This window comes from Phragmites australis, chromosome 4, assembly GCF_958298935.1.
Source record: "Phragmites australis chromosome 4, lpPhrAust1.1, whole genome shotgun sequence".
NCBI classification, from domain to species: domain Eukaryota; kingdom Viridiplantae; phylum Streptophyta; class Magnoliopsida; order Poales; family Poaceae; genus Phragmites; species Phragmites australis.
The window spans coordinates 36,299,967-36,319,317 of record NC_084924.1 but is presented as its reverse complement, the minus strand read 5'-3'; the positions used below and the strand labels follow the sequence as shown (position 1 = coordinate 36,319,317).

General features: G+C 43.4%; 1 protein-coding gene across 1 annotated transcript; it reads left to right on the top strand.

Annotated features, from left to right (window-relative positions):
• The first annotated feature begins 14,440 nt into the window (after nt 1–14,440).
• On the top strand, nt 14,441–19,012 carry LOC133916272 (uncharacterized). The gene is made up of 4 exons (XM_062359883.1): nt 14,441–14,821; nt 14,933–16,806; nt 17,617–18,414; nt 18,610–19,012. The coding sequence occupies exons 2-3, from the start codon at nt 14,935–14,937 to the stop codon at nt 18,412–18,414; spliced, it is 2,670 nt and encodes an 889-aa protein (XP_062215867.1). The 5' UTR covers nt 14,441–14,821; nt 14,933–14,934; the 3' UTR covers nt 18,610–19,012.
• The last annotated feature ends 339 nt before the right edge of the window (nt 19,013–19,351 follow it).

Genomic DNA, 19,351 nt, shown 5'->3' with positions numbered 1-19,351 from the left:
TAGGGAAAATAAGAGAAGGTTTAACTCACCAGATGGTCTGGTGTGAATAGAATGAACACCGAATGAATGCACATGAGCATTTTAAATGGAGAGGCTGCAAAGGCTCAGATGGCTAAAGATAACTCACCGGAAAGTCTGGTGATGGATTTGAAAGTACACCAGAGGGTCTGGTGTTCACAGAGCCTGTAAGTGGAATTCCAACGGCTAGTTTTTGAGTTTGTACTCACCAGATGATTTGGTGTTAGTACTACTATTTTCACCGGATCATCGGTATTCATAACTTTTTCGAGTCGTTGGGAAAATGGCTAGTTGGCAGGTTTGAGGCTATAAATACCCCTTCACCCAGTCATTTGAAGGGGTGGCATGCTCGTGGAGGCTAAATGAAGCTCATATACACTTAAGAAGACATCCAAGCCACCAAAGTGCTTAAAGTGATCATCTAAGGTAATTAAGCATAAGATTAGTGAGTTGTAGCTAAGTGTTGCAGCTTGAAGAAGGGATCAAAGAGTGATCCTAGCTTGTATCGAGTGGTACGTCGGCGCCGTGGAGTATTGGTGACTCATCGACATCTTACACCTTGGTGGCTGAAGCTTGCTGACCCTCCGACTTGGTGTGGAGCGATGGCAAGACACGTGTACCGGGACGCGAGACCCTTGCCTTGGTGGCTCAAGCCCTAAAGTGATTACGGCGGCAAGTGACCGGAAGAGACGCTAGTGGTGAGACCTTGCCTTGGTAGCTTGGTGGCACATCGTGTTTGAGACATTGTCTTGGTGATTTAGTAGCTCAAGGGCCGTGACCGGAAGAGACTTGACGACCGGGAGCATATCCTTTGTGGAGCTCCAACGTGGATTAGGGATGGTATTCATGTCATCGATATAATGGGATAAAAATCTCTTATATCGAGTTTGTCTCTCTACCTTATTTACGTTTTCGTATTTACATACTTGCAATTTACCTTGCTATAGTAGGTTGTAATCCTTTTAAGCGGTAGAGTAGACACACTATATAAATCTAAAGCACATTTAGATAGAAATTGAAATAGGTTTATCTAGTGTAGTTTTTGAAGCCAATTTGTTTTTGGTTTCCAAGTGTCCTAATTCACCCCATCTTAGGACGTCACCGTTGCTCACAATTGGTATCAAAGTCTCGTGCTCTTGAGCTTAACATCCTAAAGTTGTGACGTTCGAGGTTGGGATGGATACCCATAGTGCTCCACTTTTTTATGACATAAATTTCTCCCGTTGAAATTTTTTAATGTTGTTGAGAGTTAGTCTCTGACAGTGATTCCGGAGTATGTTGGACAGTGGGTGCGTGAACGATATTTCGGGAACACAGGGAGTTGATGAGCCGGCGTTCGGTGAAGCACATGATGAATTGTGTGTGTGACGAACTCTGAGACGCGAGGTGTTATATAGGTTCGGACCTCCCGGAGGATAATAACCTACGTCCTGTGTGTTGTGTTTACGGAGAATCTGAATGGGTTACAGAGGGTGTTCTAGCTGGTTGCCAATCTTTTTTCCTCTTTTCTTACAAACGGGGTCCTCATCCTTTATATAGGAGGGAGGAGGAGAACTTACACGTGGGTCCAAACAGAGGACTCCTGCTCATCCTAATATCTAACCCAAGCCATCATTACAGAGGACAAAGCATACCCACTTGCCCTGAGGGTTTGATACATCCCCTCGTCGTGCGCCGTAGATCTTTGGCTATCATGCCGTCTTGTCTGGGTGTTCTGCCTGCCGTTTGTATGTGGAGTTATCAACTTGCCTAACTTATCTACTGACACTGTCTCATCCATTGTGCGGTGCCGTGCTGGTCTGCACTACCCCACCTCGTAGCATTTATGCCACGGGATGGGACACTGCCCTTCTGCATCGTCCATAACTTTGTTCGTAGGGGAAGGTGCCTGGAGAAGGAAAAAACACTTGAGTAGGTATCAATAAATGTGATAGACAGTTTGTATTAGGTCTGACCCTGCGACTAGTGGGGCTGGTCACGGGTTCAGGCGAGGTCCCAATGAGGCTGGTCACAAGACTTCCTACCCTGGTCGTACGATCAACTAGTTTTTAGAAAATACGCATCCCTTATTCTTATATTCCTTATGGAACCCTTTTGCCAGGGTACCCTTATACTCTATACACCGACAAATGTCTTGTTATTTGTAAGCCAAGGGTCTAGATGTTTGGAGACTCATCGAGGAAGGGACGAGACCTCGTATCACTAATAAGAAGAGTCAATTGGATACATTGGCGAAGAGTATCCTTTTGATGCATTTAATCATTTTTATTCTCTCATCAATGCACATGATATTTGAAATAGTCTCATTGAAATACGTGAAGGTACAAAGGATGTACGTAATGAGAAATATCATGTGCTTCTAACTAAGCTAAATAGCATCAAACAATTTACCCATAAAAGTGCTAATGATATGTACTCACATTTGAATATTCTTATCAATAAGATCAATGGGTTAGGTTTGACGCCAATTGACGATGATCAAGTGATGAGAAGAATATTTTAAGCTCTTCTTCCAAAGTACAAGTTGATAGTCTCTATCATCTACAACAACAACGGCATCAATAATATGACTCTAAGTCAAGTGCTCGGCAAAATTACCGCCCATGAGATGACCATGAATATGGGGGTAGAAGTCTCTCCTCATTCAACGCCAATAATATTGCTCTCACAAGCAAGTAAGCACCATGCTCACACATAAATGTGAAGATGGGGATGCAAGAGCAAGAGTCAAGCTCAAGCGATAATGATGAAGATGAAGAGAGCAATGAAGATGATGAAAAAAGCACATCAAGTGATGAAGAAATAGATCCTAAAGTCGCCAAGCTCATCTCTCAAGTGAAGAAGAATATCAAGAAGATCAATTCCAAGATTGATGAACAAATCTGCATGAAAGACTTGATCAAAACTATTGATCACATCAAGAAGGAGAAGAAGACCAAGAGCAAGAGGGAGACAAGGGAAAGAGCTAAAACATTTGCAAGCATGGGAACATGGGTGAGTGAAGATTAAGATTCAAGCTCAAGTGATGAGATCTTTGCCACCCACTCCTCCAAGAGAAGCTCTTCCTCAAGGTCATCATCACACAAGTCAACACGTAAACCATCTCACAAGTGCCTTATAGCCAAAGGTATGGAGAGCGATGTAAGTGATGATGAATCCAATACGGATTCTCTTTCCTATGATGAACTCATTCATTTGATCAATGAGCAACAAATGACCCTTAAGAAACAATCAAAGGAGCTTAACAAATTCAATGTACTTAATGACATTCATGTTACCTTTGTTTCTAATTATGAATAATTATTGAGCAAATTCAATTTGCTAAACAAAGAGCATGATGAGCTTAAGGCAAAATTTGAGTGCATTAAATCTCAATAGGCCCATTTGGAGAAATCTACCTCTCTATTTAATTTTAATCCTAAGGTAGATGATTGCACTTCTTGTGATGATTTAATTGATATATCATACTCACTCCTTTGCAATGAGATATGTGTTTTTGTAGAACCATCTAATGAACTCATTGCACAAGAAAATGATGAGTTTAAGCAAGAAGTGAAAAAGCTTAAGAAAGACTTGGCAAAATTAAAGGGCAAGAACCATGTCCAACCTCCTCAAGATAACTGTGCAACCATGGTGAAGAATCTTGCGGAGAGGTCCACCGTGACATGCTTAAAATATCATCAAGAATACCACAAGTCTCTCCAATTCAACCAAGTCAAGAAAGAGATCAAGAAGAAGAAGAAGATCATTAACCTCTCTAATAAGACCTCTAACATATACACCAAGCTCAACTACAAAACCGAGACCAAGAGCAACCACTACAAGCTTAAGAAGAAGAACAATGGAAATGTGGTTGCACATATGGTTTGGAGAAAAAAATTAGGGGTGGAACCAACCTATTTGGGTGCCTACGGAAGTCATCACCAACATGAAGAGATCCCAATCGGTTTGTCTTTCAAAGAAGACTTGAAGCATGATGCGGCTACAAGGATTTGGAGACTTAGCTCACAAGATAAAGTAAATGTTCAATCGAAGACACCAAGTACATAAGATTGGACACTTTGATGAAGATCATGATCATCATATACCCAAATACCCATCCAAAGATAATGAGATAATGGTAGCTAGACTTCTGCTCATGTTGTTTGAACCACTTCCTTGTCTAGGATTGCATGTGCATATCTCAATTTATTGCAATGCCTAGTTTTCGTATAGTAGGTTGCATGTGCTTGTTTCTAACCTATGAGCAAACTAGATGGCTTATTAGTTGTAGGTTCTTTTTATGAAACTAATTTCACAATTGGTATCTTTTATGTGTCATGAACCAATCTATAGGGTATCCTTCCCATTGTTATTAATAACAAGTGCATATGTATATCAAGTATTTAAAACTTGTATGCACACATAAAGGGGGAGTATATCCTATGGATTATAATTTTGAGACTAACATGTGTTTAAAGTAATATCTTTTATAGTCTAATGGAGTGATCAATAAATCCCTGGAGGTATACAATGCCTAAATGCTTCGATTGGTATCATTGCCAATTAATTGCTACATTTAAGCTACCTTCATGCATGATATGACTTAAACTTCATACATCTACCTATTGTCTAGATGTGTATATATTGCTATATTCCTACTAGTGGTATTCACAAGTAGGTCTCATTATATGTTTGCGCACATAAAGGAGGAGTTTAGACTATATCATGTGAGTTTTATGAATTATGATCCTTGTTTGTCTTTTTCAATTGATATTAATGTCTGATATCCTTACAATTAGTATATCTTTTCAATTGGTATGATGCCATTGGATCATGATTTATGAAGCTCTCTCTCATGTGCTTTAATGCTTTTCCTCGAGTTCAACATATGTTTGTAGCCCTTTTTAAGATTGTTGATAAATGAGGAGAAGTTTGATGATCAAAGCAAGAAGTAAGATACAAGATGTCTGGGAATGTAGAAGTTGACAAAGGGGAGAAGAAGAAGATACAAGAAGTAACATGAGACACTTAGGTTGACAAAGGGGGAGAAGCACTTGCATAGGTCGATCAAGGGAGATAGTGGTAATGGAGAAATGGGGAGCCACAACAATATGGGGACTAAATGATAAGTATGCATCCAAGTAATGTGGTAAGACCTTGTGCTTGGTATAATTTATTATTTATCACTTGCTTTGGTTGTGTTATCATTAATCATAAAAAGGAGGAGATTGTAGCGAAAATGGTCCTATTAGGTTATGATTGTGATTTTGGTGATTAACGATAACATAGTCATTAGAATTAACATATTTATCAAGAATATATGTTAATAGATCTCATGGAGCAATACTCAAGAAGCCACCATAGACGGAATAAAGTTTAATTGAATTGGAAAAGTTTGAGGAGAATTGACCTCACTGGAAGGTCCAGTACAGAGGAGTTTGCACTCACCAGAGTATTATGCACAGATGCTGATAGCCTCACTGGATAGTCCGGTGCTCTGTGTGTTGAACTCATCGGTGTATTTCTACCAAAGGGGGAGAAAGCTGAGGACCTCACCGGATAGTCCGGTGATCTGCACTGGGTAACACCGAAGCATTTCTTGTACAGAAGAATGCAAGTGCAGAAGAGTGAAGATCAACCCATCAGAAGGTCCGGTGCTTGGTTTGTACACACCAGAGTATGGCACCGGAGCATTTTTAGGGAAAAAAAATAAGGTTTAACTCACCGGATGGTCCGATTTGAATGGCATGAACACCGGATGAATGCACCATAGTATTTTACACAGAGAGGTTGTAAATGCTCGGATGGCTAAGGATAACTCACTAGAAGGTCTGGTGATAGATTTGAAGGCACACTAGAGTGTCTGGTGTTTACAGAGGCTTAGTGAAATTCAAACGGCTAGTTTTTGAGTTTGTACTCACCGAATGATCTGTTGTTAGTACTATTGTTCTCATCGAATCATCCAGTATTAACAACTATTCTGAACCATTGGAAAAATAACTAGTTGGCAGGTTTAGGGCTATAAATACCCCTCCACTCAGTCATTTGAAGGGATGTCATGCTGCTGGAGTCTAGAGGAAGCTCATATACAACTGAGAAGACATCCAAGCCACCAAAGTACTTAAAGTGATCATTCAAGTCAATTAAGTACAAGATTATAGAGTGTTTAGTACTTATAGGCCTCGAGTGAGTTGTAGCTAGGTGCTGCAGCTTGAAGAAGGGATCAAGGAGTGATACTAGCTTGTATCGAGTGGTACGTCGGTGTGTTGGAGTCTTGGTGATTCGCTAGCATTGGCTCAAGTTTGTTGACCCTTAGTGGCTCAAGTTTGTTGACCCTCCGACTTTGTGTGGAGCGACGGTAAGATATATGTATGGGGAGGTAGAGACCATTGCCTTGGTGGCTCAAGCTTCAAAGTGATTATGGCGGTAAGTGACCGGAAGAGAGGCTAGTGATGAGACTTTGCTTTGGTGGCTTAGTGGCTCATCGTGCTTGAGACCTTGTCTTGTTGACTTGATAGCTTAAGAGCTATGACCGGAAGAGACTTGACGGCCGGGAGCATATCCTTTATGGAGCTCCAACGTGGATTAGAGATGACATTAATGTTATCAATACCATGGGATAAAAATCCCTTGTGCTGAGTTTGTCTCTCTACCTTATTTACGTTTTCATATTTACATACTTACAAATTTACCTTGCTAGAGTAGGTTGCAATCCTTTTAAGTGGTAGTGTAGACACACTAGATAAACTAGACTACATTTAGATAGAAATTGATATAGGTTTATCTAGTGTAGTTTTTTGAGTCAATTTATTTTAGGTTTCTAAGTGTCTTAATTCACCTACTTTTATGACGTCACCGTTTTTCACACCTGTCACATATACCAAATCATAAGTAACGGGTCATAACACGACTCATTACTTATGACTGATGTAGGGAGACTCATCACTTATGATTATGCTATAAGTGACGGATGTAATCATTACTCGCCACTCATGTCATAGGTGACGGATAATTTTATAATCCGTCAACTTTTATCTGATATCTGTAACGGGTCATGTAATGATCTGTTACTAAATTATGTCTCTTTTATCCGTTTTTCGCGTAGTGACAGCTTAGTTTGCAGCTACATAGTACTCAAATACGAAGCATTGAGGCGCAGCTGAAACCTTAGTCTGTCAGAGAAGATATCTTCGTGTCAGATTAATTTGCAGCACCAAATTCACGTTTGTTCTCCAGATATCAAGTTAGTCGTCAGAATCTGGCTTTCATGCACAAAAAGAAAAGAAACACATCAAAGCCATGTTTATAGTTTCCCTGCCTCTTTCTTTCTCTCCTTTGTGTTAATAATACTAAAGGAAAAGTTGCCATTTTGGATTTCAAAACTCTGGAGCTAATGTAATTAAGGTCTGACACAACATGAAACAGATTGCTCATGTACCCAAGCATAAGTGAGATATAAAAAGGATGAAGGAATGCTGACACTTATGCCATGACATTAATTTGACAATGCCAAGAGGTCCATACTTGAGTACATCGAAATGTCATTCGGTTGATGTTTCTTGTTTTGCAGGCCAAATATAAATAAGTTTCATTTATGTGCTCGATTGCCACCGACTGAGTTAGCCTACCTGGAAAGAATGGTGAGTATCTGCAGATTGTAGCTCAGAACGAAATAAAACTTCAGGTGCTGTCTGATTGCAATGAATCAATGTGCTGTAATATTTATTTCATTACCTCCAAATTGCAGTCGGGCTTGCCTTTCATAATTCTCTAAGAGGAAAAATACAACTAATAGAATGCCAATTAACTCTCTTTATATTCATTAGCCATTGCTTCATGTAATGACATAAAGTGTTACTGTTGTCAAATTTCATCTAATACTATGTGTTCATGCAGTCATGGCTGGCAATAGCATTACTTGAGAATCTATATTATTATGCACCGTGCACAAGGTGTAGGTGTTGCTGTGGTAGCAAGGTATTGCTGTACAGTAACCTTTTTGATTGGAAAGCACCATTGCACTACTACATAACATATCATAAGTAACGTCTTATCAGTGCTAGTTGTATAAAAATCGTCACTAAAAATATATCAATGTCGGTTCTTAATCTCTCACACCTCAAAAATGACTGAGGCGTTAAGAACCGGTACTAATACCGACTATCAGTACCGGTTCCAGTCGCAATCGGCATTGAAGGTACTGGACCCGAATTTTTACTTGAATCGCGTTTCGGCTCGCCCATCGCGTCCGTTCGGCTCTAGCCTTATCTCTTCCTCACACGTCCTCCACCACAAAAGATAGCATCTCTCTCTAGTCTAGCAGACACGCCTCTCAGTAGCCTCTCTCTACTCTAGCCAGTTATGACCCCTCCAATCCGTCTCTGGCTCGCCGCCGGCGATGTGCAGGTGGAGGGACCCGCCTCTTTATAGCAGTAGTATAGATCTAGTTTTTTTGTGTGTGTCTAGCATGGAGTTTCTCGAGCTTGGTTCGCCAGACGAACCACGAGGTTGCTGGAGCAACCGGCCGTCGTCCGCACAGGCCATCGCCTCGGCGTTCCTCAAGGCGTGGATGGAGGCGTTGGGCACAACGCTATAGGGCGATGGGCTCCTTTGGGACAAACCGCGCTCGGTCGGCGGCTGCGGCGCCTGGCGTTGGCAGCTCTGCAGAATGATGCGCCTGGCCATGGTGTGGAGCTCGGTACTGGGCGAGACGTCGCGGGGCTAGTCTCGCCGCGCCGCTTGTCCAGCCGCGTGCCTGGCCGCGCTGTGCCTCGTGGTCCTGAGCCGCGATGAGGTCTCTTTCCGCGCCTCCTCCCGCCACCACTTCATAGCAAGGGGACCCAGCTGGCGTGCTGGTGGCATTCGTGTGCGGCGGCCCTGAGCGGGCGACCCTTCTCTGTGTGTTGTGATTTGTGCTGGATGGATAATGAAACTGGCACTGATAGATTGAATTTTTGTGTGACGTCGAGCGATTTTTTGTGTGATGTTGAATCGATTTTTTGTGTGATGTTGAACCGATTATTAACCTGCTGTTTGGATTGAGATGAGTCGATTTGAGCACGGAGGCGGTGGCAGGAGCGGCAGCCGAGCCGGCTCGTTTATTTTTTAGGCTCGGGAACCTTTTCATTGCTAGTTGGAGGCACGACACGACACTGAAAAGAACATTCAGTGCTAGTTCCAGACCCAACACTGATAGTCATTTACTATCATTGCCTAATAAAGAGTGCCAGTTGAAAAATCGCTACTGAAACTATTTTTCAACGGCACTGATATGTTGTTTTGTAGTAGTGTTGCCACTCAAATATTGTAGTATTGATTTAGCAGCTTTACTTTTTAGCGTTTTCACCATGTTTAGTAATAGAATGCTGCAAACACGTTTGATTGGGTAGCTAAGAAAAATTATATCCTGGCTAGTTGCGCTTATTATTCATGCGATAACACAAATTTGGTGTTTTGAGTAAAGTCATATTAGCGTTCTTCGTTTGCAGCAATGGCTGAGTAGGTTCGAGTTAATGCTATTCTTGGTAACGTGGTTATATAAAGCTGGCGTTGTAGTGACATATTGCTTAAGCCTTAATGCAAGACAAATAATCCATGAATGCAACAACAGAGAGGATGACGACAATAAAATGATTTTATTAGCAATGAACATGTTACTATTTTTGTAATTAGTGTTTGCCAAATAACATGTGATTTTTTATGTCTGCTTATATTTGATAGAGGCTATAGGAGAATTTAATTTCTTTTATGTTGAATTGCCTGCTGTCACACCCGATTTCAAAAGAACAAATCAGATGCATTCCACATATATGTCAGGATCATATTCCATACATGTTGTGATATTGTCGGTGTATCAGGAACCAGGGGTCCCCGAATCCCGAGGCCAGGCCAGCCATCCGCCACATGGCACCATCCCGCGATGTCTCTATTGTGGGATGAGTAAATGCCAAGTCCCGGGAGAAGGTGTTCGGGGCCACGGTCGGTAGCTCCCGGCCGAATCTCTAAAAAGGGGTCTCTCGGAATCCCTGCGACAGATATCATAAATAAAATCATTACAATATCATTATATAACGATAAAATTTATTACAAAAGGACCTGTAGGTTTTAAAGGAAATACTAAGATAAGCCTCTAGCGATAGCGGGTCTTCTATCAATCACATGCGTTGTTCGGGGGAGTGCTAGCCTAGAATAGGGTCTCTGGGTCGAAGTTTTCCTCCTAGACTCCACTTCATCATCGAGGTTTAAACAAAAATTGATTGAAATGGGAGAAGTAGACATAAAGTACTTAGCAAGTATATGAAAATATAACATAAGGGCTTAAGATAAGAAATACTTGACTTAGGTTTGCTGCATCTATACCACGTTAACCTAGGACTCAAAGAGAGGTACAACATCCTATTTACTATGTGTGACACCAAGACTTTACAAGATATAACTCATTGAATTCTATCCGACTACTAAACTCACCAGATATTCTATATCCAGCTACCAACTCATCGGGTCACCACCACCCAACTATTAAAATCAACCATTCGAGATCCCCACTAATCATAAAGAAGTCTAAGTCTGCTCTTGACTGTGAGTACAACTGATATATCAGTTTTACATTCTGCAGAGGTTGCACACTTTACCCATGAGTTATAATTCCTGTATGCCCGTACCGATCAAGCACTTATACACTTCCTTTGGTGTGCGGCTAAGTCTCACTACAAGGCCTTTTCGAAGCTCCTCCAAGCATGCATTTGCCCACTAAGATTTCACCATCGTACATAAGTGGAGAAATACTCCATCCTAGAGGCCTCCTCTTATGCCTGTAGGTAAAAGGGAAGTCCACACAAGCTCCTTCTATGGAAGTCCACACAAACACTTTTCACACCCTACACCACCATATGGCCCATACAATACTGGGAGAATATCTAATTACTTGGCCAGATCATATCCATATAAGCCTCATGATTGCGCGATTGTGCCGGGTTACATGTCTATAAACCGGTCCTTAGCCACCGACTTGAGCAAGACTACCACTAACCATAGGGGTAAACTAACCATCATAAAAACTAGAATAACCAAACCACCTGGAACACATCCATATGTCAACCAAAGATAACCATAACATCACAACCACCTGCGGTCTACTTGCCTAATCCCTTAAGTCTCCATGTTGCTATGATAAAGTTACCAGAGAAGTTTATGTTGCATATACCATTAGAAAAATTAATATTTAAACCACCCAACTCAACAACACAACTAAGCAATTCTACCGACAACACCCAAACTACTACACAAGCGACGAGGATAATCATGTAAAAATCTAGTAAACCCTAGTTATGGGATTTGTATTGACAAGCATGCAATAGAAATAAAAGATACACGTTCCTACAATTAGGTCAATATGATCAAGGACACTTGCCATTAATAATAGGTTGCTCACAAACATTGAAGATCCGCTCTTGCAAGCTCACACACTGCCCCTCTCCTATTGCATTCATGAACACCAGAAACAAGCAAGTATATAAGAACAGTACACCAAACCATATTAAAAGGCTAAAACAAGCTTACTAATGGAAAATACATGTAGCTACGATCGCGTCGGTGCAAGAATCATCTAAAATTAAGCTATAACGAAAAAGTTATAAATGTTTGAATTACAGAGATCTTTCTGTAAAAAGGCTGGGCTACTAAATAAAAAACAAAAAGTTTAGAGCCTTATTTGTAAAATAATAGGGACATATATGTAAAAAAGTAAAATTTTAGGAGCTTATATGTAATAAATAAAACTACAAGGGGCTAAATGTAAAACAACAGTAGATGATAGGGTCTTTTGTGAAAATAGAAAAGTCTAAGGTTAAACTGTAAAAAGACATAAATTTAGAGAATTAATGGATTTATTTTTGCACTAAAAACCCTAATTGTTGCACAAGCTGACGTCATCGCTGACGGGGACGCGGACTCCACTCGAGTGTGCTGACATGACCGACACGTGGTACTGATGTGGACTCATAATCTGACTGGGATTATGTGCACGTGTGACGGCTTCCATTGGCTCGCGAAGGGATATCTATACTTGTAATCTACGCTGCACATACAAGATCGGACGGCCGAGATGGGCTCACTTGAGATCCATTGACTTCGGCAACGACGGCGAGCTCGGATGACAGAGCACGATTGAAGAGGGGGGGGGGGGAGACGTCACCATGGTGGCCGGTGAGCTATGACGAGCGGCGGAATGCGGAGAGGGGATGACGGCGAATCGGTTGAGCGGCAAGTTCATGTCAGGGTGGCTCGGGATGTCTCAGTGACGGTGAGGAGCAGACGACGAGGTTGGAGCTCGATAGGGAGATGATTTTGGTGGCGAAGAAAAGAAGCTGGGGTCGGGGAAGCTTCCTCGCGGTCACTAGGGAGAGCTCGGACGCGACAGAGCTTCGGTGGTAGCAATGGCGGTGGCGAGCTCGGAGGTGGCGGTGGCGAGCTCGGAGGTGGCGGGGTTGAGGGAAAAAGGAGGACGACGGGGTTGAGGCGGCCTTTACAGGTGCGAGAGGGTCGTGAGTGTTTGCGGAGAGGCGCATGCACGCCCAGACATGGGGGTGGGCGGCATGCGCCAACAGTTTTGGGTGAGCGGTTGCAGCGTGTTGTGGAAACGGGATGACAAGCGGGTCTGACTCATCAGCGAGAGGAAGAGAGAAGGAGCGGCTAGGCCTCAGCTGGCTATGGCCCAAGAGCGGGGCACGTATGGGAAAAAAATAGGTCGGTCCAGGTGAAAATTAGGTGTTACACCTGCTCTGTTCTATTCTACTACAGAAGCATTTCTAGCTGCATAAGTTTGAGAAACCATGGCTGCAGTTATGTCTCGATGACAAGTTGGATTACGGCTGTGAATGAGATTATGAGCTATTATATCTGTTTTAAATCAAAAGAAAAGGAACTTATTTAGTCCTCTTAAAAGCATCGTGGAAACAGATTATGTTTTCAGTTAATTGCTGTAAAAGCGATCAATTAGAAACCATTTTTGGAGAAAGACTACTACTTGCCTGGGACCAGTCATTGGGTGCAGCCTACACGTGCTACTCATAATCAAATATCCCCATTTTTGTGGTACTAAAAATCAAACGCATCCATGCTGGTACAATTCCTCTTTTGTTATACCGTTACCACAGTCTTGGAGCCTCCCAAGCTGTTTCGTGAACCTTTTAAACTGACACATCGGTCCCAACAACAAGTCGATCTGAGCCTCACATGCTCCTTTGAACTATCATAAATATTCAGGGAATGCGTAAGACAACCCTGTCGTCTGCAGCTCACATGGCAGCGACAAGGCTACATTGTTTTGTTTCTTCACCTCTGGATCTGGTTGGGTCGTCGAGAGATCGGCAATTGTACAGAAACACAAGTCCGTGCTTGGATGCGGCTAAATTCCGTGTCGCCCTTTGATTTTTTTTTTAAAAAAATCGTTTCGCCCCATCAGAACATCAGTTTCGATTCACTGTGCACTAAGGGTGGAAATGGATGGCAGAAAATCCGAATTATCCGATTTCGTATCCGTTAAAATACGAATATTGATATTCGTATCCGTATTCGTTTCTAAAATGGATACTAAAATAGATATATCCGAATTTGTTTTTGAGATTCGGATTCAAATGTGGATATCCGAATTCAAGATATATCTGATTCGTATCCGTATCCGCCAACCAGGGAACCAAATTTTGCGAAAGTTTTAGAAATTTCAGATATGAACGAAATTCCAACACAATCAAATTGGAACAAATTTCAGTTAAATTTGATCAAAAATTTAAATTTCCAACATCAATTATGAACAAAATTTCTAAAATTCTGGCCTAATCAAATTAGAATAAATTTCAGTTGAATTTTATCAAATTTTAGTCAATTTTTTTCAAAAAATTAAATTTCCGACCTGAATTTCGAAGATCGAGTAGATATCCGAATGCGGATTCATATTCGAACTATCCGATTCGTATTCGTATTTGAGGATATTCGAATCTGTATTTACATTCAAATTAAAAATATGATAAATCGTACTATCCGAATTCAAGTTCATACATATTATCCGTTTCCATCCCTACTGTGCACAGCCCGGAGAGAGCACATGGAAGGTAGGCTACTCGGGCCCGTGATGTCCATTTCCAGCACGAGCGCGAGTCTGGCCGACCCACCTTAAAAGAGTAACCTGGGTGCTGTCAACGGCCGCGGGCCACCGTGAGGGGACGGCAAATTCCCCTTTCCCTTCTCTCTGATCTTCGCTCCGCATCAAACTTCCTCACGAGCGCACGCCACTGGACCGACCGGTTCGGCCGCGAGGCAACGCCACGTCGCCACCGCCGAAGCCACCCAAAACCAACGGGGAAAACGCATCAGAATCGCCCGCATCGCGCTAGCAAAATAGTATGCGAAAACGGCTGGAATACCGCGGCGGGGCGGGCGACGAGTCCAAACCCAATGGCTAGGCACCCGCACCACGACGCTACGCGTCTCGTGAGGTGAATGCGAGGCGATAAAACCACCGCGTCCGCACCTCTTCCCACCTGCCCGTCCGTACGCGACGATGCGTCCCACCATCCACCCCTCGTAGCCTCCACGCATCCGCGGCCTGCCCCGTTCCCCTTCCGTTACCTCGCCTCTCGATTCAGCTCGCATCGCCGCCGCCTTCGCTGACCTGCGCGCTCGCGAGCCGATTCGAGCCCACCACTGGCCAATGGAGCAGAAATTTCGAGAGAATTTTGGAGCCAGTGGGGCGTGAACAGAAGCTGGTGCTGCGCTGCTCTGCTTTTTGTCGCGCACTGTTTCGCGTCAATTCTCGCGCGAAAAGGCAAGTTCCTGCTGATTTGGGCGAAATTCTGCGAGGCTCGGGTTGGGATCCGTCGATTTGGATTTGGTTCGGGGGTGATTTTGGTTCTGATTTTGTGGATTTGGTGTGCAGGGATGGGGACGGGGGAGGGGCGGGAAAACGGCGGGAGGCAGCGGCGGTCGCTGGACGGGGACGACGACGACGATGAGGAGTATGTGGTGGAGGAAGAGGATTACGCGGAGTTCTCCGCCTCGAGCGCCGGCGAGGAGGGGGAGGATTCAGACGCGGAATACGAAGAGGACGAAGACGAGGACGAGGAGGTCGAGTACGCAGTCGAGACGCCGCGGCCGAAGCGACCAGTAAAGGGCGGAGACCGAGGGCGGAAGGGGAAGGCGTATCCCGCCGCGGCGCAGGAGTCAGACGCGGAATACGAAGAGGACGAAGACGAGGAGGAGGAGGTCGAGTACGCCGTCGAGACGCCGCGGCCGAAGCGACCAGTAAAGGGCGGAGACCGCGGGCGGAAGGGGAAGACGGATCCCGCCGCGGCGCGGGACTCAGACGCGGAATACGAAGAGGACGAACATGAGGAGGAGGAGGTCGAGTACGCCGTCGAGACGCCGCGGCCGAAGCGACCAGTAAAGGGCGGAGACCGCGGGCGGAAGGGGAAGACGGATCCCGCCGCGGCGCGGGATTCAGACGCGGAATACGAAGAGGACGAAGATGAGGAGGAGGAGGTCGAGTACGCCGTCGAGACGCCGCGGCCGAAGCGACCAGTAAAGGGCGGAGACCGCGGGCGGAAGGGGAAGACGGATCCCGACGCGGCGCGATCTCGGCGCCGGAGGTATGAGGAGGACGATGACTATGAGGAGGAGCTCGACGAAGACGAGGACGTTGAGGAGGACCACGATGAGCTCGAGGAGGTGGAGGCGGCGTCGCGGCGGCCGAAGAGCCTGGAGAAATACTGTTGCCGTGGCCAAAATATGGAGCTGTCTCCGGTGGTTGAGCGATCTCTTCCGCGGAGGCACGAGGGGGACGATTTGGACTTCGATCCTGACTTGGATGACGAGGATGAGATGGATGAGGACATTGATTTCGACCCCGAAGTAGATGATGAGGGTGAGTTCGAGGACGAGGAAGAGGAAGAGGAGAAACTGGGTGCTACCCGCGCCAGAAAGGTTACTGTCAAGAATCCGGTGAAGCGAAAGTCTGTCTCGAAGAGGCGATCGCAGAATAAGAAGAAGAGTAGTGGATCTAAAGTTTCCAGGAGGAAGGTGGGTTCAGCTAAAGCGAGGAAGCCAGCGCCTGTTAGGCGGCGGAGAAAGCGTTCGGTGATTGATCACTATGAGGAAGATGATGACTTCATTGTGGAGGATCAGATCATGGAGAACCGTCACCCAAGGAAGAAAGCTAGAACCATGACTGGGAGGAAGACAGAGATGGGTCCTCCAGTATCAGTTATCGAGGAAGAGACATGGCCAACTGTTGATTCAGACACATCAGACTTTGAGTTTGTGACATCAGACGAGGAACCTGACAATGTTGAGATGCCTGTTGTTGAAACTACTAACGTCAGGAAGGGGAGGAAGAAGAGGATATCTGGGTCTGAGTCATCCTCAGATTCCGAATTCATTGTATCAGATAAGGAATTGGAGAGTTTGAAGGAGACTGAGCCCCCACCAAAGGTTCTGCCACTGCTGCCTGCACAGATGAGGAGGATTTCTGTTACAAGGAATGGAGAAGACAAGGGAAAGAAGAAAGAGGAACCGGAAGAAGTTGGGAAGCCAATATGCGGTATCTGCCTCTCGGAGGAGCAGAGAGCGACTGTGCAAGGTGTCCTCAATTGTTGCTCACACTACTTTTGCTTCGCATGCATCATGGAATGGTCTAGGGTAGAGTCAAGGTGCCCATTATGTAAGCAGCGGTTCACAACGATCACCAAATCATCAAAGATAGATCTTGGTCTGGGACAGAGAAAAGCTGTAATTAGAATTGAAGAGCGTGACCAGGTAAGGTTCTCTTTTGTTGTTGTTAACTTATTATTACATAATTTCGAACTGATAGCTTTTCACTTCATATTTTATAATGTTTTTTAGATGGATGATCAGTTCAGATAGAAGTTCATGATAAACATACTGCCCTTTTGTGTTAGAGATATCATTCATTTCTTAGGAATAGTGTAATCTATTAACTGGTCATGCTGTCAATAACTTGCATATCCATTCCATCACCTGTTGATATCTGTTCATCAATACAATGTAAGTGGGATAGTGTGACCAACAAAAAGGCATTTAAGAGGAGATGGCATGGTTATGTTATGTTTGAATGTTTAAATATGAAAGGGAATGGATTTGGGGGGCAAGATTATCTGAATTATTTTAGCATCACTTTGATAAGGTTTCATGCATGTGCAGTCGTCATTAACCATGGTTGATGAACTTTTAGTATTAGCTTTCCTGGTACTTGATCTCTTACTCAAGATTGTTTTGATAATTCTTCCTAGTTCCTACCTTTTCTTGTTCGTCGCAGAGAAATGCTATTCTTGTCACACTTGAGCTTTGACACATGCGCATAATATTATCAATAAAAAGGTTTAATCACTTTTTGCTTTTATGATAAAATGTTAAAGCTATTTGGCTGTTACTTTCGGAAAAGATCATCAGCCTAACATTTGATATAATATTAATCTTGCAAAATTATGCAGTTTCATTGTTATCTTTTGGCATATTGTGTGTTGTTAGTTGGTAATTCTGGATATCAACTCTTAAACCCTAGTTTGTTTTGGGTATCAAATGTTCATCTTCTTGCTTATTGCACAGGTTTATCAGCCCTCTGAAGAAGAAATAAGGCGCTGGTTAGACCCATATGAGAATGTTGTGTGCATAGAATGCAATCAAGGTGGTGATGATAGTCTCATGTTACTATGTGATATTTGCGATTCCTCAGCACATACTTATTGTGTTGGCCTGGGAAGAGAGGTGCCTGAAGGAAATTGGTACTGTGGAGGATGTAGACTTAGTGATGAGGGCCCATCCTATACCAGAATACAACATACAGTAGGTTATGGAAGACAAAATTACAGAAGTCATGTTGATGGTGGTTCCATAGGTTTTGGCACTGCTGCACCAAATGGCACATTTGAAAGACCGCCATCAATCAACTCTCGCCGTACTTTTCAGGGGATCGATCTAAATCTATCCCCAAGAGAGGCTCCTGGGGAAATTCATCCTGTCGAATCACAAGGTTCAACCGATAGCGTATCAACTCCTTCTGGAAGGCGTGCAACTGTTTCTGGAAGGCGTCAAATACATCGCTATATACGCATTTTGCTATCTACACCTAGGCCAACTAGAACAGAGGTGCACAATAATAACATAGAGCGCAGTGGTGCTGTACCAAGAATTGGATCAAGCCGCCATAACTTCCGTTCTTCATCAGAAGCAAACACTTCACAGATTCTACCTGATGGCATCCAGAACCAGCACAATGACCTTCCATTGGTTCAAGCTCACAACAGCAATTTTGCTCCATGCATGTCCATAGATGGAAACGATTTCCAACAAATAGAAGGTGCCAGGAGTAACCTCAAGCACATGTGTAGCAGAAGTCCTCGTTAGGTAAAGTATTTTTTCAGCAAATTGTGCATTTTACTTGAAGGTTTTGTTTATCCTTCATTGTCCTTTAACAACTATGCTGAATTTTGCAATGCATAGCAATTGACTGAAGTGAATTATGGTGTTCTGTTTAGGAATATTTTTATGTTATTTTTGTGAAGTCTTTTACTAGAATTGACATATGCTTACTTGTTGCAGAAGGCCATTCTACTCCATGAACATGTGCCATTTTAATGGTGTGTGGGATTGAGCATAACAACAGTGTGCCTGTTGCGGCAACTTAATATCCTCCAAGAAATTACAATCATACTCTGGTTTGTGGCACCCAGCATTTCTCATTGAAAATAGCTGGTCGATGTGCTTCAGCTTGTTTGTCAGAGATGTGGTCAATGACATAACATACATGCTATCCCGAAGTCCTTTGTTTTAGTTTAGGCATTTTTTGTTGTTATTGTCATCATCATTCATTCAGTCATTAAACACAACCTCAAATATCACACAGCGGCAAAGACGTTTGAATGTCTGGATAGCTTCATATTTATACACTGTAACATTGTGGGACACCATTTTCATTAGGCTGATCATTCTTTCTCTGACGAAATGTTCTTTTGCCCATTAAAGTGGTTGCTAGTTGAAGTTCCCCGCCTGCCTCTTCCATACTAATCATATACCGCGTGGTGGGTAAGCGTTATGCAAATGTTCGCTTCTTTCAGTTACTGGATTTCTGTTCTATTGGTGCTTGTTGATTTTGGCTTGTATTCTGTCTCTTGAGGACATGGTCAATCAATGGAGAAAGACGTTAACAATCTCCATCCATATCTGACACTAACCTTTTCCTTTTAGTATCCTGTTAAGTGTCACTGGATGTATTTGTCTGCATATTTCGTAGTTGAATGTTTACTTTTTTGCATTCTCCTTGCATTTGACACTAAAGCAGCAG